At 39.8% G+C, this 25,072-nt stretch overlaps 1 protein-coding gene across 14 annotated transcripts in view; it reads right to left on the bottom strand.

The window, feature by feature from the left end:
- The window catches only part of LOC126475417 (uncharacterized), a 164,070-nt gene that overhangs the window by 85,629 nt on the left and 53,369 nt on the right, over positions 1 to 25,072 (bottom strand). For 13 of the 14 annotated variants that reach the window (XR_007586726.1, XR_007586728.1, XR_007586727.1 and 10 more), the window contains 2 exons: positions 9,358 to 9,636; positions 4,845 to 5,117 (listed from right to left, as the gene is read on the bottom strand). Coding sequence is in view for 11 of the 14 variants with exons in the window: in XM_050103257.1 (XP_049959214.1) it covers positions 4,845 to 5,117; positions 9,358 to 9,636 (552 nt within the window). In the remaining 3 variants the exon portion in view is untranslated. The remainder of the gene's footprint in view (positions 1 to 4,844; positions 5,118 to 9,357; positions 9,637 to 25,072) is intronic. The other variant, XM_050103267.1, reaches the window with a different exon arrangement.

The following is a 25,072-nucleotide window of genomic DNA, read 5'->3' as shown; positions in this document are numbered from 1 at the left end:
TGAAAATAGCCGTTCAGTATTTCACTTAAGAGAAGTTCTCCTATGAATGGGTACAGAATATCACTGCAGTATCGTTGAGCGTTTATTGTTTCGTTGAAAAATATGGGATCCGCAATCCTACGTCTAAAAATTGCAGTACAAACTGCTATTTTCCCAGAATGAAGTGGTTCCTCATTAATACACAATGGATTTGCAGTACTCCACATACGAGAATTTTGCTAGTTCATGTTCCAGGATAAATGAAACCAAGCCTCATCAGTTAAAAAGGGATTCATTAGGAATATTCCTCCCATTTTGTTGAACGAAATTTTTGAACCATTGGCAATAATACAGTCTCTAGCCATGTTCAATATTTTTCAGTTCTTGCACCAGTGTCACTTTATATGGGAAATGTTCTAATTTTTTCCTTACAGCTGTGTGGGAGAGTTTTCTTACTGACTTGTTCGGAGTAATGGATATTTTATCGGAAATATCGAGTAGTTCGTCCTCAGAAAAACCATAGGACGACAACTTCTCAGTGCATCTGTCACTGAACCCATACTTCGAAATTTGTTAATCAAATCTCGTACAGTATCGCGATGTGGCAGTGTTCTCTCCGGCTAAACTGAATTAAATGTTTGAAGAACTGAAACTGTGTATTTACCGCTAGCTTTGAACACTTGTTCGACTAAAAACACACGTTCTTCATTTTACCAGTGACACAAACGAAACAAACGAATGAAGGAGCTAAACTTAAACGTTCACGGCAACACGTAACGACACACACCATCGATACTACTGACGCAGGCTAGGATAAACGAAACAGTGGAATACTGGCAGAGTCCACTTGAAGGTACATAAGCCAGGGAAGCCAACAATCATACGGCACGCGCGGCTAACAATCACACGGCACTGCGGACAGACTTTTTGAACACCCCTTAGTATGTAAAGATATAGACAATACTTGTTGCAGTTAATGTATTACCACCCCTAAAATGTTGTATCGTTTTTCAAAAAAACATAATCGTCAAGAGTAACTCAGACACACACCTGCCCAGGCAAAAATGTTATAATATCATTTATACATTTAACATATCTGTATCATTTACCAAAACGACGTAACGTTTTTGATAATGCTGGTGGAACGTATGGTATTTTCGCATACAAAATGACTTCATTATTTATCAAAATAGTATAAGCTGTGCAGCAACGTGCACACAACGCTTATGTCAAGAGACACAATGTTATTCCCAGATCTAACTGTAATCTGCACTTGGAAACAGGCAATGGTTGAAGTTAGCATCACATGTGGTACAAGAAGTAGGAGCCCCTCACACCGCAACAAAGGACATCTCTGCCATCAATGGTGCAATGTCTACATCTAAATCCAGCTTGTTCCCCTATTTGCATGAATATAATTTTCCTTCTTCTAAGGTGAAGATAATTTTTAAAAACATCGTGCAAATGACACTAGCAAAGAATACAGATCTGCAGTTTTTCTGTGATCACATTTTTTTGTGTGTCACCTCTCTTGTGAAAACTAACTAAATAACTAAATAAACACGCATTCAGAACTCAACTCAATTAGTATTCCGGTCAGAGGCTGACAGTATGTGTGTTTGTGTGTGTGTGTGTGTGTGTGTGTGTGTGTGTGTGTGTGTGTGTGTGTGTGTGTGTTTGTGTGATTGTGAGTGTCCCACAACCTGACAATGGGCGTCAGCCAGTGGATGAGTGCAAGTCACAGGTTAAGGTAGAGTTGATGCTTGAAATATGGTCGTAGATTCCCAACTTAAGGTCCACAATGTTACTTACGCGTCTAAATTGCCTGTCTTTTTGTACTACAACAGAACAAAACATATGCGGCTAAAATAATATGCTAATCAAGCAATGCAGAAGTAGCTGAAAGGTTCTCTTAGGCCTAAACAAAGATTTGTTTCCTTAGCATATTATTTTGGATAACGTGTTTTGTGCAGCTGTAGAACAAAAATAAGAGAGATTTCGATGTGGAAATATTTATGTTGGGGAAACCAATGTGCCCTCTACCATGTTTCAAAGGCCTAACATCGCTTGCTGCGAAGTTCAAGTTAATCTTTAGACGTGAAAATAATATTGTGACACTTAACATTGTGTGTGTACTGTTAATGAATCTTACGTACTCTTGAAAAGTAACACATCATATTAGATAAGCAAATTTTGTACATTACTCCAGTGTGGTCAATGTTTTAATGCCATTTTGATAAATAATACAGATAGCTTAGGTGTGGAGTTAACATCGCAACACCTGACATAAATATTGTGTATGTGAGTTACTGACGTAAATTATGCAGTTTTCACGTATAATGCTAACATTTTAATTGTGCAAATACCGTAAATGATCACCAGTATTGAAAATACCCTTACCTAATTTTCACAAATAATACAGTCGGTATAGATAACTATGTAAATAACATTGTTGGCTTTTGTGAGTGTTGGTGACAAAGATTAATAAGTTTGATAAATTATACAGTGATTTCAGAATTGGGAATACTGTAAGATACGCTAACCGTCAACATCTTTATTAATTTCTGATTCTGTGTTCATGCACTTGTAAGAGGGAGAGGGGAAAGAGAGGGAGACAGAATGACAGATTATAAGAAACTGCGATGAGATTTACTGAGATGGCAGAACATTTCTTGACTTAACTGTGTCAGATAACTGCTGAAAAAGCATCTCCCAAATTGCATGACTCTCTGCCCGAGGCAGCCTATTCATGTGATGTCGTGAGTACAATGCTAAGCACCAAACATTAGGATAACACGCACCCAAGAGTGTTCCGGTTGTATTGAAATTCTACTACTAACATCTTCGCTATAAAAGGCCCTTACTTGGGAATCCGCCAGAATTTTCCGTAGATCTGATTCCCATTCAAAACAATGTTTCATTTTCAGTCACGGATTGCAATTAATCATTTGAGTTATGCTCTCAGCTAAATGTTTCATGAACTCTTGATTTCATGAAATCTAATTGCTTTGTACGAAGTTGGAGATAATTGTAATGCATGTCGTACGAACTACCGGACTAAACGATGTAGAACGAAGCTTTTCTGAGTCCTCAGTTTCTTCTGAGTCATCTCTCTTATAAAATGGAATGATAATTCCAAAATTCCAACTTTGCGAAATCTGAAATTCATTTGTTTGCATGGAAAATCTCGTTGTACGACCATCATTTACAGCGAAATTGTTAATTAATGTTATCAGTTTTTATTATTACTTACAGTAAATCACAACTAAGAGATTTTCTGTAATATCTTGGATTCATAAACATTGAAAAGCATTATTATTGCTGTTAGTTTCTATGTCACAACTCATCATTACCCACTTTATCTTGAAAACAGTCACATCGTTATGATGATGACTGACAACAACCGTAACCTTTAGCCGTAATAGAAGTTTTCATAGCAGCTGATAAGATATTACTAAGATCTTCCATAAATATCAGTAACAACTACCTTAAATAATTAACACGCTTCTAATGACAGTCAATATCATTCCCTCATTGGATCTTAGTTCTTGAATTTTCTTCTGTAACTGGATGGCAGTCTGAAGATGTTACATGTGCAAAGTCATAATTGCTGTCCTGCATCAACACATATCTTTTCACGTCTCTTCATAAATACTGCAGATAAAAAATGGGTTTCTTTCTCAGATTCTTAGTGGGCCTCGACATCTTTTTCTGTCAAGAGCTGATTCCAGCGGCAAGATAGCTGTTCCTCCGTTGCATCCTGTCAACTAGTTAATGTTTTTCTTAGACAATTTCGATAACCTATTATGTCTCCTAAGAACATTGGGGGTTAATGAGTTTCAGTGATATTCATTAAAACAATAAGATAATCCTGACCCTACAGCGTCATTAAGGTCAGAACGGTACTCCTTAAAACGAGAAAATTATTTTCTTGCCATGCTCTGCGGGCTGGTATTATCGGTGCAAATGTTACTGTCGGCCACCGCTGCTGTATCCCCTGTGTTGAACTGAAACAAACGATATGCCGACAATGTTCCGATTTTTCTACTTGGCGCTTCTTTTCTAGAGTCCACAACTCCGTTTGTAGTGTCCCACTGTCGGCAGGAAAGAACTAACGATCACGTTTGAAGACATTTTATGTTACTAAAACCCCTTCTTGGTGTGCACTAATTTCCAAACTCAAGAAAAACAAGAAACACAATAATTCTTGTAGTGCAATACCAGATAAAAGTTACAAGAAAATGAAAAGAAATAATAGGAAGCAAAATACTACGCTTCACAATTCCAAAGTGGCGTCACACCCAACAAGATACAAATTTCTACAGAAGACTACGGTGAGTTTCCAGTTGGCCGGTGCTCTTGTAGGTATTGGCCAGAACTGTCCTACCTATAGGTACATATTGCTGGTCTCACATTGCTGGCAGGCTTATAACACTGATTTGGTGGAGTGCTACACTTAGTCACATTAATTCCAATTGGTGGAACTCTGTCACAAGGATTTCATGAAGTACTGCCCTGTTTATGCGGAAGGTCGGTTGATGTTTACATTCACTGGCGATGCTTTCATATGAGCTATTGAAGGGCGGTCGACTGCCCACCATGCATGTCTATTGTGCGGGCCCTCTAACTGATAAGGGGTCACTACGACACCATTCAAAATCTCCAAATGGCAAAATAACAATGTGTAAACTCAGTAACAACAGTGAACTACAAATAAGAAATAAAATCGATTAATAAAAACGTAGCAACTATAATCCAACAAGCGAAACAATAACGCTACAAACTAATGTTCCATCCTAATAATTCAATAAGAAGTATGCATCTCTGTTACTATTAACATCAATCTCGTAGGGCAACGTTTCTACCTGGTTTATCGACGTGCTTGCAGAGCCCCGGTAAAAATGGTCCAAACATTTTATTCTTTACTTGATTCAGATGTCTGCACACTTCTCTGAGTTTGGTCAAGGACGAGATGTGTGAAGAGGGTTCCTCTTGTTGCGTCACGCTCGTCGCAGCTTGCTCAGTATCAGGGACACGACTCGTGTCGAAAGGTTCTTCAGAGGTGCCTGCGGCCGCTGTTGTGGTAAGCTTGCGTGCAGACATCACTTCCGTGGCGGCGGCCGTACTCGTTCCTGTATCTATCAACAAATCCAGGTTCAAATATCTGGGCATTTGTCTCGAAGAACATGCATTACCATATTTTTAATGTTATGTTGGAAGAACACAGTTAAGTGAAGTGACCATACACGACGGAATATAAACCGTTCTACCCAGGCAGTGGCGGATACATACGGCTGGTGCGCGAGCTTCCCCACAACCCGCATGCGGGGACGATCGTATTGCCACCCACGGCCGACCCCGCCAGTCAGACCGCACGCTATTAATTTATTTATTTCGTTATTCGACTCGACCGAATCGAGCTACCGAGTGGTTGTACTTTCAAATGCAGCATTATCATTTTATATTCAACATACTTTTGCCATCACAATTACTGAAACATAACGGTAATGATCTGGCACATAAATTGAACCAGTGCTTAACCTAACTAATTGTCTTTGAAGAAGAATCACTCTTTGTGATAAAAAAGAGACTAATGGGAGAGATTCTTCAGTACAAGGATACGAGCATAAACGCTCTTAATGATCGAGATTCTGTTATGCAAGCGTTGTCTGTCTGTCCTAGATCTGACTATCCCAGTTTGCACAAACTGAACAAAATATTTGCTTTTCTACCTGTATTTATTGCTACAATAGAAAGAGGTTTTTCATCACTGCGACGTACAAAGACATGGCTGAGGTCGACATTGAAGGAAGATCGACTTAATTCGCTTAGCTCTATTGAACACTCACCCTGACATTGATTGTCCTATTGGCGGGGTAATCGACCAACTTGACATGAAGAAGGGGCGCATAGAATTAATCATTTAAGGAAGAGAACCACAATTGTAACTCTTTTATAGTGTAAGATAGCATTGTCTTGTATGTGTGTATAATCAGTTTAAGTAAAACTTTCTTAAACTTTGAATGTGACTTGATTATTTTTTATTACAGGAAAAGTAAAGGTAGCTCAAGATATTTTATCGCCCCCTCCTTGAGGCTTCTCTGTATCCACCACTGTACCTAGGACACAGAGTCACTTACTGATGTACATAATTTGGTCATGATGAAAAAAGGCTTACGCTATAAATGATGATATGGATGAAACATGTGTGCTGGCCTTTATTGTTCTTACTTACAAACATTAAACTGACGAAAAAAACTGGATCTAGGAATATAATAGTGAAATTACCACTCATAGTTTTCACCCTTAATTTGAATTCTCCTTTGGAACCTACAAATCATTTACCTTTGATTCCTTTCCTTATTTGCATCTGTAATATACAGATTGGACATAAGAGAGGAAAGATTTTATCCCTGCATCGTGACCTTTTAATCTGAATACATCTCTTTCCCAATCGTAATTCTCCCACTAGGACTTCATACGTATTGAATTTCGTCTACTTTTCCTTTAAGCCCATAAATAACGTTTAATAATTTTAAATTTTGAAGCATTTTGAACCGTTGCCAAGCGTTTTTTCTAGGTAAGCTTCTTCCTTTACAGTATCGTGACTTTTATTTGGTGTTTCTTCCATTATGACTCGTATCAGCCAAATTCCTGTTACACTCTTCATATTCATGCCTTCATTCTAAATTGTTCCTTTTTATCCTTCTGATAAGAGTGTATTTTTTAATCACATTTTTCCTACGTCCACTTAACCTTAGCTTTCCTGAAAATAGTATTGATTCATTCGTGAATGACTTGTACTACTGTATATCCGTTTATTCCTGAACATTTTTTTATCTCCTCCTTTCTATGTCCATCTGTATTGTATTATCGAGAATTTTTTTGTACTTACCTTTTTACATCCTACATTGGCCAACGCGACATTGTGATAGCCCTTACTAACGATACATATTGCTCCTTAAAAGAAACAAACTGCTGTGGTATGCACTACCGGAATATGTTTTACAGAGCCTTGAAGTAGCCGGTCTTTGTGGCCGAGAGGTTCCAGGCACTTCATTCCGGAACCACGCTGTTGCTACGGTCGCAGGTTCGAATCCTGCCTCGGGAATGGATGTGTGTGATGTCCTTAGGTTAGTTAGGTTTAGGTAGTTGTAAGTCGAGTCGACTGATGACCTCAGATGTTAAGTCCCATAGTGCTTAGAGCCATTTGAAGCATTTGAACCTTAAAGTACTTAAAAATATCCTCATTGCTCTATATTCCAAGATTTTATTATTGGCAGTGACAGCTATGTAGAACGATATGTATGTCTTGAAACTTATTTTCATTCCTTCTGTATGGACTATTGCTATTTTCGAACTGTAGACATTTTTAAGTGATTCCGAAAATGTCATACAAGTTTCACAATTGATATGTTATTAAAACACCACAATTTGCACCATAAATGTTCGTATAAATTTACTGTTAATAGATAACATAAAAGCTTTAGTCCTTTCGAAATTACATCAATATGGTAACACATGCGAGCATCGTCATATTCATTACCTGACTACAAAAAGATCGTCATGTTAACGTCACGTGTATGGAATTTCAGTAAGTTGTAACCACCATGTTGGTCCTCTACAGTTTTACACACACACACACACACACGCCAAGATTAATCTACCATGACATTATAAATAAAGGGAGATTGTGGCGGTTAGGTTTTCAGAAGCGCCTCTGGAAAAATTATATGTGCTTTATGAACATTACCAACTGCCACGAGCTTACAAATAGAAAGCACGATCATTGATCTTTTATTGCTAGGTGACAGTTACTAAACTATATAAAATGGAATCGTCATGACTTCCGCACGGTTTGCATCAGGACGTTACATTCACACTGCATGGCAGCACGGTTGGCCGCGGGGGGGGGGGGGGGGGGGGGGGGCGGGGCTTGATGGGAAATAGTATGAGCATGTGTGGTTTGGTTTAGCGACGCTGCCCACTTTCATTTGAATGGCTTCGTCAATAAGCAAAATTGACGCATTTGGTGGAGTGACAATTTCGCTGTCGACAACTCTCTTCGCTCTCAGCAGGAGACTGTGTGGTGTGCAATATTCATTCACGGAGGAATCGGTGCGTTATTCCTTGATGGCGCGGTGACTACCGAACGTTACGTGGAGGTTTTGGAAGATGATTTCATTCCCATTAACCAAAGTACCCTTATTGCGACATAATGTGGTTCATTTAAGACGGAACTGGAGCCTATACAAGCAGGAGAGTATTCGGTGTCCTGGAGAAGGACTTTGGGAACCAGATTCTTTCTCTGAGGTACTCAGATAACACTGATATTTGCCCGGGTTGGCTGCTATATTCTCCGGATCTGAACACATTCAACTCCTTGTTGTTGGGCTATATTAAACACAAGACGTACAGAAATAGCCTCAAAACGACTGAAGGGCTAAAGCAGCCATTCAGGAGGTCATCTGTATTATCAGTGTTCCGACGCTTCAGCGGGTCAAGCAGAGTTTCGCTATTCGTCTGCGCCACATCATCATAAATTATGGTAGGCGTTTCGAGCATGTGATAACATAAATTAGAAAGTCTTTAGTGACGTTTACATGTTGAAGAAAGTGTATTCACCCCGCAGTTTGTAACTAATCTACGTTTTTCTTCGTATTGTTTTCATATAGTTCAATAATTATGAACCTGTAACAGGCAGAAATTGCATATGTAAAATATATAATAAGGGAATTAGATAAAGCAGTCGCGTGTACAGTTGTATTTCACTTGATAACACCAGTTTGTATGACTTAGAATAAGGTACTGAAAATTAACGGTGTCCCGTATTTTGTGGCTCGAACAACCGAAATCTACTCGCTTGCACGCATTCATTTCAAGCTGCACTCCAGACACTGTCAGTATAATGTAAGAAAACTCAATAATTAAACATAAAGAAAGAAATAATCTACTTGATTTTTAAGGTAGTACCATAAGTAACATACATTCGAATGGTGTTAGATATTTTTTATTTACTATTCCATGCCAAATGAATATTTAACACAACACCTCCTGTTGTCATGTCGCTTCCTGTACTGTCATGTATTGTCACTGATTGAAGAAGTTTCGAACACAGTTCCAGAGGAGATGTACTGTCACTGGTAGAAGAAGTTTCGAACACAGTTCCAGGGGAGATACACAGAAAGGTAACACCACGAGTGATCGAAATCGTAATCTCATTCATCTGACAGAAATCATTTTATAGCATGACGCTGCTTAACAGGGTGAAAACCTTAATGTGAATCGATTCAGGCGCTAAACCCAACGTATTTAAAAAGAACCATTTATTTCACGAAATTTTGCCTTTCACACAGCTAGCATCTGGAATGTACTTACCTGTAAAATTCATAATTTTGCAGTAGAGTAATAGTGCCCGTCTTGCCATAAAGGGCATGGAATTATCGATTAAATGAAAGTTCTGACACACTAATAGGCCTAGCTCCGTGTCAGAAATATTGTATGCCGCCCCCATCTCTGGCTTCAGGCTGGGTACTGCTGACTGTGCATTGTAAGTGTAGGCTGTCTTCAAGGTCACAGTTTCAGTCATGGGATCCGCATCTTTAGTCACTTGGGCAAAAGTGGCGGTCCCATACGATTCCGCTGACATATCTGTGCCTGTAGCAGAGAAAAATGAGGAATTTATATATAGCAACGAAGTGAAGCAGAAGTTGAAAGCATTGTGCTGCAATGAAATATAAAATTTTACTTCTACAATTACAGTACGAAATGGTTTACGTACTAGACATACTATGTTAGTGAAAACGCCCAAGGAACACTTTTACTAGTTGACAGGATGAGAGCATGAATCCACAGTACAGAAGAATAGCAGTATTGGTGCTGAAAGTATCTCCTGAGGAAAAAAGATGGAAAAAAGGAGGTTTGGGAATCTAAGAAACAGATGTATTTCTGCAGCATTAATCAAGAGACATCGAAAGATATGAGGAGGCACCGAACAGCAGTTAAGACGTCGTATATGTAAGATATTCAGACAGTCGCCCAGATACACATGAAAATTTAAGAAGTAACGCTCCTATGTGAGTATGCTATTGCCTGTTATTAGAAGTGTGTCAGTTATTTTCGTTGGTGTTACACTGCTGATTGATGTTTACCGAAGATCGTAGTAATCACCATCAGCTGCTGTGGAAACATCTATTATGGCCACAAGTTACGATTGTCTCAATCATCATCAAGAAAGTAATGGTCTTCAAGATTCAGTGGCTATGGGCGCTTCAGTCCGGAACCGCGAGACTGCTACGGTCGCAGGTTCGAATCCTGCCTCGGGCATGGATGTGTTTGATGCGCGTTAGGTTAGTTAGGTTTAAGTAGTTCTAAGTTCTAGGGGACTGATGACCTCAGATGTTAAGTCCCACGGTGCTCAGAGCCTTTTTTTTTTTTTTTTTTTTTTTTTTTTGGCAGTGGCTAATGATAATTGATAACATCGAAACTAGTGGCAACAATAATGGTTAAAGTTTTGCTAGATATTACAGAAAATAAGTTACTTGAGTTTCACGCCAAGTAACAAACATAACTGATAACATTAATAAACTTTTTTGCTGTAGATTTTCGAGGCATAATGTGAGTTTCAATACAAATCAATGTATTCTCGAATTTCCAAATTTGAAACTTTGTAACAATTACTCCATTTGATACGAGAGATCACACGAAAACAACGGTGAACTCGGGACAGATTCAGTTGTGCACTCTTTCCTCCGGTACTTTTCACGACATTCGTTAAAATTATCTCCAACTTCATAGAAGGAAAATTTGGTTTTGTGAAGTCAAGGGAACAGTTAGATGTGCGAAAAGCACAGGCGATTAATCGCATCCCGCGAATGAGTATGAAAACTTATTTTGAATTGGAGTCAGATACACCGTAAATTTTGACAGATTCTTAAGTAAGACCCCTTTAGAGCCAAGACGTTAATAGTACAACTACAATACTTCCGGCACACTCTTCGGTGCGTGTAAAGGAGATGGTCCGCGCTGAGACTGTACCCACGTCATTACGTGAACTGGTTGCCTAGTGTTACGATTTGTGAAATGCTAACCTAACAGTTTTGACAGAAAATATTCTGTCCCATCAGTAATTTTCACCCCTTTTCCCCACAACCTGTCCCTCTCCTACTCCTCCCCCCACCTCTGTCTGTCTGTTTGTCTCTCTGTCTCTCTCTTTCACCACATTCACACGTACACACACACACACACACACACACACACACACACACACACATATACGTAATCACAAACACACAGTGTGTATTTGCACTCAGCAAAAATTTTATTTAAAGTTATAGACAATACCTGTCAAACTTAATGTAGTTCCACCCCTAAAATAGCTCTATCATTTGTCGAAAACACGTAAGCCTCCTGAGCAAGTCAGACACACACCTGCGCAGACAAAAATGTCATAATATCATTTATACATTTAAAATATCTGTATCATTTATCAAAACTACGTAAAGATGTTGATAATACTGGTGTAACCGATTGTATATCTGCGTGCAAAATGTCTCCATTATTTGTCAACAATGTAGAAGCTTTGTCAGCAACATGCGCACAATGCTTATGTCAAGAGTCACAATGTTATTTCCACGTCTTACTGTAATCTGCACTTTGAAACAGGCAGTGGTTGAAATTAATATCACAACTGGTACAAGCAATATCAGCCCCCACCCTCCCCTGCCCCGTCAGCAAAGCACATCTCTGTCATCAACTGTGCAATGGCTACATCTAAATCCTGCTAGTTCCCCTACTTTCAGGAAATATAGTTTTCCTTCGCCTAAGGTGAAGATAGTTTTTGCAAATGTCGTGCTAATCACAGTAGGAAAGGATATAGATCTGCAGTTTTTCTGTGTTCACAGTTTTTTGTGTGTCACCTCTCTTGTGAACTCGAAAACACATTCGTTTCTATCGAAACTCATATTGTACCTGTCATTATCTACAGCGAAATTATTTATTAATGTAATGAGTTTTGATTGACTCTTATCAGCAAACAGAAGAAGGGTATTTATTCTGTACTATCTTAGAGAACATGAAAACATCAACTTGGGGAACCACAATTATTGCTACTAGTGTCGCTGTTAAAAAGCGTCGTTAGGTACTGACTGCATCACGAAAAGAGCAATTTCCTTGATGATGATTGACAACAATCGTAACTTGTAAACACAACAAAAGCTTGTGTGTGTGTTTGTGTGTGTGTGTTTATGTTTATGAGAGAGACAGAGACAGAGAGAGAGAGAGAGAGAGAGAGAGAGAGAGAGAGAGAGAGAGAGAGGGAGTGAGTGATGAATAGAGAGAGAGGCATGGAAAGACGTGATGGACCCAGGAAATATAATTTTTGGTTTAGAACCTGTGTCATATTGTTGTTGAAAAAGGAATTTCGCCTCTCTTATGCTGCTTCATGCCAGCAAACAGCGCCTGTGACGTCATGGGTACGGTACCAAGTACAGGACGGTACGGATGTAAGCACCAAAAAGTACATAATATCCGTGTAGCTATGCTACTGACGTTGATTCCACCTTAGCTACTACACCAAGGAATTTGTACTTGAATGCTACATTTTCAGTTACACTGAATACCTATGGTGGAATATGTCAATCAAATCGAAGTTCCATGTCACAAAACGTTCCCAGAATTGGTAGAAGAAGTTTCAGATATATAAACTGAGAAAACGAAAAAAAAAATTGCTGGAATATATCTGAGTCGTTGTTGTACTGACTGATGCGGTATACTATTACACTACTGGCGATTAAAATTGCTACATCACGAAGATGACGTGTTACAGAAGCGAAGTTTATACGACAGGAAGAAAATGCTGTGATATTCAAATGATTAGCTTTTCAGAGCATTCACACAAGGATGGTGGCGGTGGCGACATCTACAACGTGCTGACATAAGGAAAATTTCCAACCGATTTCTCATACACAAACAGCAGTTGACCGGCGTTGCTTGTAAAAAGTTGCTGTGATGCCTCGTGTAAGGAGGAGAAATGCGTATCATCACGTTTCCGACTTTGATAAGGTCGGCTTGTAGCCTATCGCGATTGCGGTTTATCATATCGCGACATTGCTTCTCGCGTTGGTCGAGATCCAATGACTGTTCGCAGAATATGGAATCGGTGGTTTCAGGAGGGTAATACGGAACCCCGTGCTGGATCCCAACGGCCTCGTATCACTAGCAGTCGAGATGATATGCATCTTATCCGCATGGATGTAATCGATCGTGCAGCCACGTCGCGATCCCTGAGTCAACAGATAAGGACGTTTGCAAGACAACAACCATCTGCACGAACAGTTCGACGGCGTTTGCTGCAGCATGGACTATCAGCTAGGAGACCATGGCTGCCTTTACCCTTGACGCTGCATCACAGACAGGAGCGGCTGCCATGGTGTACTCAACGACGAACCTGGGTGCACGAATGGCAAAATGTCATTTTTTCTCATGAATCCAGGTTCTGTATCATGATGGTCGCATCCGTGTTTGGCGACATCGTGGTGAACGCACATTGGAAGCGTGTATTCGTCATCGCCATACTGACGTATCACATGGCGTAATAGTATGGGGTGCCATTGGTTACACGTCTCGGTCACCTCTTGTTCGCAATGACGGCACTTTGAACAGTGGACGTTACATTTTAGATGTGTACCGACACGTGGCTCTACCCTTCATTCGATCCCTGCGAAACCCTACATTTCAGCAGGATAATGTACGACTGCAAGTTGTAGGTCCTGTACGGGCCTTTCTGGGTAGAGAAAATGTTCGACTGCTGCCCTGGCCAGCACATTCTCCAGATCTCTCACCAACTGAAAACATCTGGTCAATGGTGGCCCAGCAACCGGCTCATCACAATATGCCAGTCACTACTTTTGATGAACTGTGGTATCGTGTTGAAGCTGCATGGGCGGCTGTACCTGTACCCGCCATCCAAGCTCTGTTTGACTCAATGCCCAGGCGTATCTAGGCCGTTATTACGGCCAGAGATGGTTGTTCTGGGTACTGATTTCTCAGGATTTACGCACCCGAATTGCCTGAAAATGTAATCACATGTCAGTTCTAGTATAATATACTTTTTTCCAATGAATACCCGTTTATCATCTTCATTTCTTCTTGGTGTACCAATTTCGATGGCCAGTAGTGCATTTATTAAAGCAAATACCATTTTTCGATCGGTTTTTTAGCTTATTTTCTATTTGTTTAATTATGCAGAAATATGTTAAGGAGCGATATGTTCTTCTCCTCTGGAAGTCTGTTTAGCGTACGAAGTATGTTATTTCGTCCGTAATATTCAATCTTTCTCACTGAGGGTTATATTGATTATTTGCTGTTTGTAGTTATGTTCAACTGAAAAAAAAAATATATTTGTCATACCACCCTCATCCGAGACCGACAGTCCAGCTCCCGTTAAGGACGTTTCTTACGAACGATAATTCCTTTAATTTTTGATGTACTTTTGTATCAAATTCCTGCGTCAGCTCTTACAGTTATATTCGCCGTCATTTGTTAGGTTCCTCGAACTTCTTATCAGAATGTGAGCAGGGTGCATGATGGTGAAAATTTTTGTGGTTTCGTACATCTTTGAACTACAAGTTATTCTGAAGTGAACGATTCCGTCAATATCTCTGGAATTGCTTCTGTTTCTCTGAACGTAGCGTACTGTACATAATACCTCATTTTAACTTCATGTGGTCTGTGTTTTCCACCAAACTTCCAATACAGATTAATACATTTCATTTGTTATTACATATCTATTTTCCCTTCATCTGAGCCCCCAAAGTAGTACACAAGGTAACTGAAAGAAAAACGCAATGAGACGGATTTAAATGACACATTTATTCAAGGAGATAAGCTACACAGAAGTCACCGCAATTTATGATGAACCCTTGGGCGCTAAAATGTCGGAAATGGTTCTTCACGGGGTGTCTTGTCACCACGCATAGCAGTGGATGTTTTGAAACGTACTCACATACTGGCCACAAGGTTGGTCAAGAATTTTTGTTGTGTGGCGTTCCATTTCTCCAGTGCGATTGACGACGGCTGTGTGTTCACAATGTAGCAGTGATGAAGAGCTGGCTGAAGGTTAAGAGATTAGTCATGAGGAATCAATACAGAAAAAAAGTGCGATACAAAAGTACAAAGGAAATATGAGATATGCTTGAAGTTCTCTAAGATTATAGATACTGCAATAAGAAATAGCTCGGTAGGCAGTACAGTTGAACAGGAACGGACATCTCTAGAAAGGGCAATCACAGATGTTGGAAAGAAAAGTATAGGTACCAAAGCCTAACTGCGAAGAAACCATGGGTAATAGCAAAAATACTTCAGTTGATCAATGAAAGAAGAAAGTATTAAAATGTTCAGGGAAATTCAGGAATACAGACATGCAAGTCACTGAGGAATGATATGAATAACAAGTGTAGGGAAACTAAGAGAAATGGTTGCACGATAAATATGACGAATACGAGGAAGAAATGATTGTCGGAAGGACTGATTCAGCATATAGGAAAGTCAAATTAAACTTCTGTGAAAGCGAAGCGAGGGTGGTAAAATTAAGAGTGTATCGGGAATTCCACTGTTAAATGCAGGGGAGAGAGCGGATAGGTGGAAAGAGTACATTGTAGGCCTCTATGAGAGGGAAGATTTGTGTGATATGATAGGACAAGAAACAGAAGTCGATTTAGAAGAGGTGGGGAACCCACTATTAGAATAAGAATTTAAGATAGGTTTGGGAGACTTAAGATCAAATAAGGCAGAAGGAATACATAGTAGCCCATCAAAATTTCTAAAATCATTGGGTGAGGTGGCAACAGAATGACTACTCACGTTGGTGTGTGGAGTGTATGAGTCGGGCGACATAGCATCTGACTTTCGGAAAAATATCATCCACACAATACCGAACACTAAAAAAGCTGACAAGTGGGAGAATTACCGCACTATCTGCTTAACAGCTCATCCATCCAAGCTGCTGACAAGAATAACTTACAGAAGAATGGAAAAGATGACGATCAGTTTGGCTTTAGGAAAGGTAAATACGCCAGAGAAGCAATTCTGACGTTGCGATTGATAATGGAAGCAAGACTATAAAAAATCAAGGTAGATTTTTACGACTCCAAATGAAAGTTTTGTAACTAATGGATACAAAACTGGTAAAAGACTTTTATGTATCATAGGAGTATCTGGACCTGAAGAAGGAAAATGCGAAGATTCTGAAATAAAATATGAAGAGGCGCTAAAACAAGTTATTAATATAATGAAACTGACCATTTATTAATATTTGGTGACGTAAATATATCAGTGGAAAAGTGCCAGTAGTAGATACAGTAGACACATTTAGTGAAATAATCTAGAAGAAAGTGATTAGACATTTAAAGATTTTCCTGCATTTAATCAGTTAAAGCTTAATGTTATCTTCTTTAGAAAGGAAGACATAAATAAATAAATCACGAACACAAGAAATTCAAATTCAGTGTTTTATTGTGTAATAGCTAATAACAAAATAAACTCCCAATTCGAGACAATGATGCATATAGAGGTAATGACATAAGCACTTAGCACTTGTGATTCCGTTCAAAAATTGAAATATGAATAATATAGAGAAAGAAATCAAAACTGATATTCATCATCCAGGGATGCGAAGCATAAGGAACTTTTGTCACGAAGATTGCCAATAGAAATGCAGTTAACTGAAATTGAAGACAATAACTAAGAATAATGGGGACGATTGAAATAAGCCACTTTGAATATAGCTAATAAGGGAAAATCAAAATGTCAATCTGAAAACGGCAATAAAATTAAACAAAAACCAATGGTTAATAACACATATCTGACGTTATTTCTACAACTAACTAACGCAAGGAAAAGAAACAGGAAATCATGTTGTTGTTGTTGTTGTGGTCTTCAGTCCTTAGACTGGTTTGATGCAGCTCTCCATACTACTCAATCCTGTGCAATCTGCTTCATCTCCCAGTACCTACTGCAGCCAACATCCTTCTGAATCTGCTTAGTGTATTCATCTCTTGGTCTCCCTCTACGATTTTTACCCTCCACGCTACCCTCCAATACCAAATTGGTGATCCCGCGATGTCTCAGAACATGTCCTACCAACCGATCCCTTCTTCGACTCAAGAAGTGCCACAACCTTCTCCCCAGTTCTATTCAATACCTCCTCATTAGTTATGTGATCTACCCATCTAATCTTGAGCATTGTTCTGTAGCACCACATTTCGAAAGCTTTTATTCTCTTCTTGTCTAAACTATTGTTCGTCCACGTTTCACTTCCATACATGGCTACACTCCATACAAATACTTTCAGAAACGATTGCCTGACATTTAAATCTATACTCGATGTTAACAAAGTTTTCTTCTTCGGAAACGCTTTCCTTGCCATTGCTAGTCTACATTTTACATCCTCTCTACTTCGACCATTATCAGTTATTTTGCTCCCCAAATAGCAAAACTCCTTTAATACTTTAATTATATCATTTCCTAATCTAATTCCCTCAGCATCACCAGACTTAATTCGAGTACATTCCATTACCCTCGTTTTGCTTTTGTTGGTGTTCATCTTATGCCCTTCTTTCAAGACACTATCCATTCCTTTCAACTGCACTTCCAAGTCCTTTGCTGTCTCTGACAGAATTTCAATGTCATAGGCGAACCTCAAAGTTTTTATTTCTTCTCCATGGATTTTAGTACCTACTCTGAACATTTCTTTTGTTTCCTTTATTGCTTGCTCAATATACAGATTGAATAACGTCGAGGATAGGCTACAACCCTGTCACACTCCCTTCCCAACCACTGCTTCCCTTTCATACCCCTCGACTGGTATGACTGCCATCTGTTTTCTGTACAAATTGTAAATAACCTGTCGCTCCCTGTATTTTATCCCTGCCAACTTCAGAATTGGAAAGAGAGTATTCTAATCAACATTGTCGAAAGCTTTCTCTAAGTCTACAAATGCTAGAAACGTAGGTTTGCCTTTCCTTAATTTTTCTTCTAAGATAAGTCGTAGGGTCAGTATTACCTCCCGTGTTCCAATATTTCTACGGAATCCAAACTGATCTTCCCCGAGGTCGGCTTCTATCAGTTTTTCCATTCGTCTGTAAAGAATTCGCGTTAGTATTTTGCAGCCGTGACTTATTAAACTGATAGTTCGGTAATTTTCACATCTGTCAACACCTGCTTTCTTTGGGATTGGAATTATTATATTCATCTTGAAGTCTGAGGGTATTTCGCCTGACTCATACATCTTGCTCTCCAGATGGTAGAGTTTTGTCAGGACTGGCTCTCCCAAGGCTGTCAGTAGTTCTAATGGAATGTTTTCTACTCTGGGGGCCTTGTTTCGACTCAGGTCTTTCAGTGCTCTATCAAACATCACCCTTGTATAGACCCTCTATATAGTCCTTCCAACTGTCTGCTTTCCATTCTTTGCTTGAACTGGGTTTCCATCAAAGCTCTTGATATTCATTCAAGTGGTTCTCCTTTCTCCGAAGCACTCTTTAATTTTCCTGTAGGCAGTATCTATCTTACCCCTAGTGAGATAGGCCTCTACATCCTTACATTTGTCCTGTAGCCATCCCTGCTTAGCCATTTTCCACTTCCTGCCGCTATCACTTTTGAGACGTTTGTATTCCTTTTTGCCTGCTTCATTTACTGCATTTTTATATTTTCTCCTTTCATCAATTAAATTCAATATTTCTTCTGTTACCCAAGGATTTCTACTAGCCCTCGTCTTTTACCTATTTGATCCTGTGCTGCCTTCACTATTTCATCCCTCAAAGCTACCCATTCTCCATCTACTGTATTTCTTCCCCCATTCCTTTCAATTGTTCCCTTATGCTCTGTCTGAAACTCTGTACGACCTCTGGTTCTTTCAGTTTATCCAGGTCCCATCACCTTAAATTTCCACCTTTTTGCAGTTTCTTCAGTTTTAATCTACACTTCATAGCCAATAGATTGTGGTCAGAGTCCACATCTGCCCCTGGAAATGTCTTACAATTTAAAACCTGGTTCCTAAATCTCTGTCTTACCATTATGTAATCTATCTGATACCTATTAGTACCTCCAGGGTTCTTCCATGTATACATCCTTTTTTCATGATTCTTAAACCAAGTGTTAGCTATGATTAAATTATTCTCTGCGCAGAATTCTACCAGGAGGCTTCCTCTTTCATTTCTTAGCCCCAATCCATATTCACCTACTATGCTTCCGTCTCTCCCTTGTCCTACTCTCGAATCCAGTCACCCATGACTTTTAAATTTTTGTCTCCATTCACTATCTCAATAATGTCCGCCCCAGTAGCTGAGTGGTCAGCGTGACGGATTGCCGTCCTCTGGGCCCGGGTTCGATTCCCGGCTGGGTCGGAGATTTTCTCCGCTCAGGGACTGGGTGTTGTGTTGTGTTCATCATCATTTCATCCCCATCCGGCGTGCAGGTCGCCCAATGTGGCGCCGAATGTAATAAGACCTGCGATATGGCGGCCGGACCTGCCCCGCGAGGGGCCTCCCGGCCAATGACGCCAAACGCTCATTTCCCTTTCCATCTCAATAATTTCTTTTATCTCATCATACATTTCATCAATTACTTCGTCATCTGCAGAGCTAATTGGCATATAAACTTGTACTACTGTAGTAGGTGTGGGCTTCGTGTCTATGTTGGTCACAATAGTGCGTTCACTATGCTGTTTGTAGTAGCTTACCCGCATTCCTATTTTCCTATTCATTATTAAACCTACTAATGCATTAGCCCTATTTGAGTCTGTATTTATAACCCTGTATTCACCTGACCAATAATCTTGTTCCTCCTGCCACCGAACTTCACTAATTTCCACTATATCTAACTTTAACCTATCCATTTCCCTATTTAAATTTTCTAACTTACTTGCCCGATTAAGGGATCTGACATTCCAAGCTCCGATCGGTAGTACGCCAGTTTTCTTTCTCCTGATATCGACGTCCTCTTGAGTCCCCGCCTGGAGATCCGAATGGGGGACTATTTTACCTCCAGAATATTTTATCCAAGAGGACGCCATCGTCATTTTATCATACAGTAAAGGTGCATGCCCTCGGGAAAATTACGGCTGTAGCTTCCCCTTGCTTTCAGCCGTTCGCAGTACCAGAACAGCAAGGCCTTTTTGGTTAGTGTTACAAGGCCAGGCAGTCAATCGTCCAGACTGTTGCCCCTGCAACTACTGAAACGGCTCCTGCTCCTCTTAAGGAACCACACGTTTGTCTGGCCTCTCAACAGATACCCCTCCGTTGTGGTTGAACCTACGGTACGACTATCTGTATCGTTGAGGTACGCAAGCCTCCCCACCAACTGCAAGGTCCATGGTTCATGGGGGGAGGAAATCATAGAGAAATAATTTTATTAAATACTTGACATAAAATTTATTGCAAAGGGATGGTAACAGTTGCAGACAACTGCTGGGGCAATAATTTCAGAAGAACTACAGTGCTTTAGGAAAAGATGTTTGCGTAACGATAATACGTTGTGACTTTAGAAGAGAATCGAATTTGTCATTTAATGTTTATGAGAATGTACTGAATTTAAAAAATAAATCACCTTCTGTTCGAAACGTTAGCAGTATAAGGGTTTCGTAAACACCTTATTAATTTTGTAAAGACTCTAGATGTAGATACAAAAATAATTATAAGTTTAGCTTCGAAAATGTACGATGAAACTATAATAACCCTATGAGCATGAGAAGGATTCTATCAATCGGCCCACATATTATTAATTAAAATAGGATTTAATGAAAGCAATATGTAAAATACCATTAAATACTCCGTTATATCCCGACAAATAGATAATAATAAAGGAAACGGAAGGTACTTACAAAGGACAGTATACAGGTTGATCCAAAACGAAATATACAACAGTTTAAGTAAAACTACAACTAAGACAAAGATAAAAATTTAAAAAGAAAGAATCCAGTCAGATCGAAAATACGCCACTTCAGTTATCTAGTTCCAACTTAACAAAGACATTTAGAAGACGGTACATCAATTTCAAGATATTTCTGGGGCAACGGGAAGATCTTTGAGAAGAAAAACAAGAAATGATACAATAGTAAATTGCATGAATGTGTGGCTGCACTTTCATTTGTCTATGATTCCGAATAATGGGCGGTGACAAACGAAGAAAAATCACGTATACGGGCAACAGTGATGAAGCTCATATAATGTGTAAGAGGCTGTAATGAACTAGAGAAAATATGGAATGAGACAATTTCAGTGGATTCAAAAATCTGTTCAGTTATTGACATGATTTAACAAAATGGGATTAAATGGAGGGATGAGGTTTTTTGAAGGAGAGAAAATAGATTGCCAAAAATTCAATGAACTACTGGCAACTGGAAAGCGAGAACTAGACAAACCTTATAAGAGGCGCATAGATGACATGGATGACAGATTAGAACAGGTGACTGTGACACCTAATATGTGAAAGGGAATGATGGTAACGATGAAAGTTGCTTCGTTGGTGAGTCCTAACCAAGTGTCTCTACCACAGGAAAATTGGGCATCTCAGTTTTCAGTGCGAGCCAAACAGAAGATAGCTGGTGCACACTGACCTCCTGGGCAGTACGCTGCGCCTTCAGCAGCGACACTGTCTCGTCTCGCCTCTGCTCAACGCGTCAGCAAGTGAAAGTAAGTTATGACTTTCTACTAGGATGCAGTTGTTGATGATGGAGCAGTAGTACCTAAGGTTTGTATCACTGATGCCGCTAAACACATTTCCCAGGATTTTGACGGTAAAAATCTGGATTAAATGAATTTATTATTAATGTGGACAAAACTTTCCAATTAGCGCGTGATCTGACCATCCAATATCGTTAAAATCCCTAAAAGTTGTATTCAGATTCCTGCATAAAGGAAACTGCTCGTGCATGTGAAGAAGTAAGAAATATGTTGTTAAAAAGTACGCATGTAAGCGTACATTGGATTAATAAGCTTGTAATACGTTTTCTAATAGGAAATTAAAAGGATAATCGATTGCAATTGGGCCAATAAAGTAGATACATCTCAGCATCAGTTTTGTGGAAGTGTTCTTGCTGCAATGCCAGCATAGTGGCTCTGAGCATTATGGGACTTAACTTCTTAGGTCATCAGTCCCCTAGAATTTAGAGCTACTTAAATCTAACTATCCTAACGACATCACACACATCCATGCCCGAGGCAGGATTCGAACCTGCGACCGCAGCGGTCGCGCAGTTCCTGACTGTAGCGCTTAGAACCGCTCGGCCACCCTCGCCGGCGCCAGCATAGTATTGGCGAGATCTTTGTCATTCGTACGAAAATTAAGCGGAGTAGTAATCATTCAGAGCATCTCTAATGAGCACATACAGACACTCATTTGTGCAATAGGCCAATACATCTCCCTCACTGACGCTGTTGAAGTGCCTCTGATGAAAGAGACAGCAGTTTTGTCCACTAAGGAAAAAGGATTTTTTTATAAAAATCATCAGGGCAAGATGAGGAAGGTCTCCCTTAAGCAGTTCTCATGTGGAAACGTAGAGCATATGTGTAAGGATTGCAGAAATAGTGTTAAGTGTAAATGCTATTTTGAATCAGGGGGCTTGAGCCAAGACATCCAGCTTGAGACCTTAATTCTCAATGTAGACTCAGCTCAAGCATGTCGAGAGTCAGAGACGCCTAAAACAGTCAGCTGTCGAAGTTTCAATTTCTTGAGACACTGTGGTCCTTATAAGTAAGCGAAACCAGTTGTGTGTTTTGAATGTCAAGGCCACAGCACATGGCTAAATGACTGTACCGAGAATGCAGGGCATTCTGTGAAAAATAACAAACAGGGAAACGAAAGAATGGCATAAGATTACAGTTGCCTCATGCTGAATTGTGAATGTATTCAAATTCGACTGTGAAATTAAAAATGAGTTTGTAGAGCTGAATTGCCCACCGACTACAGAAAGTCCATTAAAATTGCTTCTAGGTAACGGAGAGCAAATTAGCTTGTTCGGAAATACAAAGACAAAGGTATCAGAATCCAGTCATATATATATATATATATATATATATATATATATATATATATATATATATATATATATAGGGTGGTCAACTGATCGTGACCGGGCCAAATATCTCACGAAATAAGCGTCAAACGAAAAAACTACAAAGAACGAAACTTGTCTAGATTGAAGAGGAAAACCAGATGGCGCTATGCTTGGTCCACTAGAAGGAGCTGCCATACGTCAAACGGATATCAACTGCGTTTTTTTGAATAGGAAACCACATTTTTATTATATCTTCGTGTAGTTCGTAAAGAAATATGAATGTTTCAGTTGGACCACATTTTTCGCTTTGTGATAAATGGCGCTGTAATAGTCACAAACATATGGCTCACAATTTTAGACGAACAGTTGGTAACAGGTAGGTTTTCTAAATTAAAATACAGTGTGTAGGTACGTTTGAACATTATATTTCGGTTGTTCCAATGTGATACATGTACCCTTGTGAACCTATCATTTCTGAGAACGCATGCTGTTACAGCGTGATAACCAGTAAATACCACATTAATGCAATAAATGCTCAAAATGATGTCCGTCAATCTCAATGCATTTCCCAATACGTGTGACACTCCTCTCAACAGCGAGTAGTTCGCCTTCCGTAATGTTCGCACATGCATTGACAATGCGCTGACGTATGTTGTCAGGCGTTTCAGGTGGATCACGATACCAAATATCCTTCAACTTTCCCTACAGAAAGAAATCCGGTGACCGTGCGGGCCATGATATTGTGCATCGACGACCAATCCACCTGTCATGAACTATGCTATTCAATACCGCGTCAACCGCTAGCGACCTATGTGCCGGACATCCATCATGTTGGAAGTACATCGCCATTCTGTCATGCAGTGAAACATCTTGTAGCAACATCGGTAGAACGTTACGTAGGAAATCAGCATACATTGCACGGTCCCGATACTTGGATGATGTCGTCCAGGATACCGAGCAGCATACATAGCACACGCCTGTTGGGCATTTTGATCACAATAGCCATACATCAACACGACATAGACCTTTTCCGCAACTGGTAAACGGTCATTTTAACACGGGTAGTGTATCACGAAGCAAATACCGTCAGCACTGGCGTAATGTTACGTGATACCACGTACTTATACGTTCGTAACTATTACAGCGCCATCTGTTACAAAGAGAAAAAGTTGGTCCAACTAAAACATTCGTATTTCTTTACGTACTACACGAATATGTAGTAAAAATGGGGTTTCCTATTTAAAAAAACGCAGTTGATATCCGTTTGACCTATGGCAGCGCCATCTGGCAGGCCAACCATAGCGCCATGTGGTTTCCCCCTTCAAGCTAGACGAGTTTCACACACTGAATGGTTCAAATGGCTCTGAGCACTATGGGACTTAACATCTATTGTCATCAGTCCCCTAGAACTTAGAACTACTTAAACCTAACTAACCTAGGGACAGCACACAACACCCAGCCATCACGAGGCAGAGAAAATCCCAGACCCCGCCGGGAATCGAACCCGGGAACCCGGGCGTGGGAAGCGAGAACGCTGCCGCACGACCACGAGATGCGGGCTAATAGACGAGTTTCGTTCCTTTTAGTTTTTTCTTCAGATATTTGGCCCGGTCACTATCAATGGACTACCCTGTATATATGAGATGGCAGATTCAGATCCTGGAATAGATCAGAAATCAACAATGAACCATGAGATTCACCTAGTAGGACTGGAACTAGATATTCCCTACGCCAGTTTACTTATTATTGATTACTCCAAGGGAGCCCTGTGGATGGTCGGTAGTGAATTAGTAATGTAGGAGATACGTCCTTGCGCTTAATGAAGTTCACATTGAAATGAGAGGAGTATGACTAAGAAATTGTAATAATAAAAGGAATCGAGAAAAACTTTATAGCAGATGCATTGCCGAGAGTTAGGGAAGCATAATCAGTTGATACTGAAACACTGGCAAATGAAAGTGAAGAAGTGCAAGACGAATAGCAGGAGATAACTGACAAAGAAAAGCCAGAAATTATGCGGGAATTCCATGATGCACCCACATG

Source organism: Schistocerca serialis, chromosome 4 (genome assembly GCF_023864345.2).
Source record: "Schistocerca serialis cubense isolate TAMUIC-IGC-003099 chromosome 4, iqSchSeri2.2, whole genome shotgun sequence".
Classification (NCBI taxonomy): domain Eukaryota; kingdom Metazoa; phylum Arthropoda; class Insecta; order Orthoptera; family Acrididae; genus Schistocerca; species Schistocerca serialis.
The sequence above is the reverse complement of the archived record's forward strand: the minus strand, read 5'-3'. Positions and strand labels throughout refer to the sequence as shown.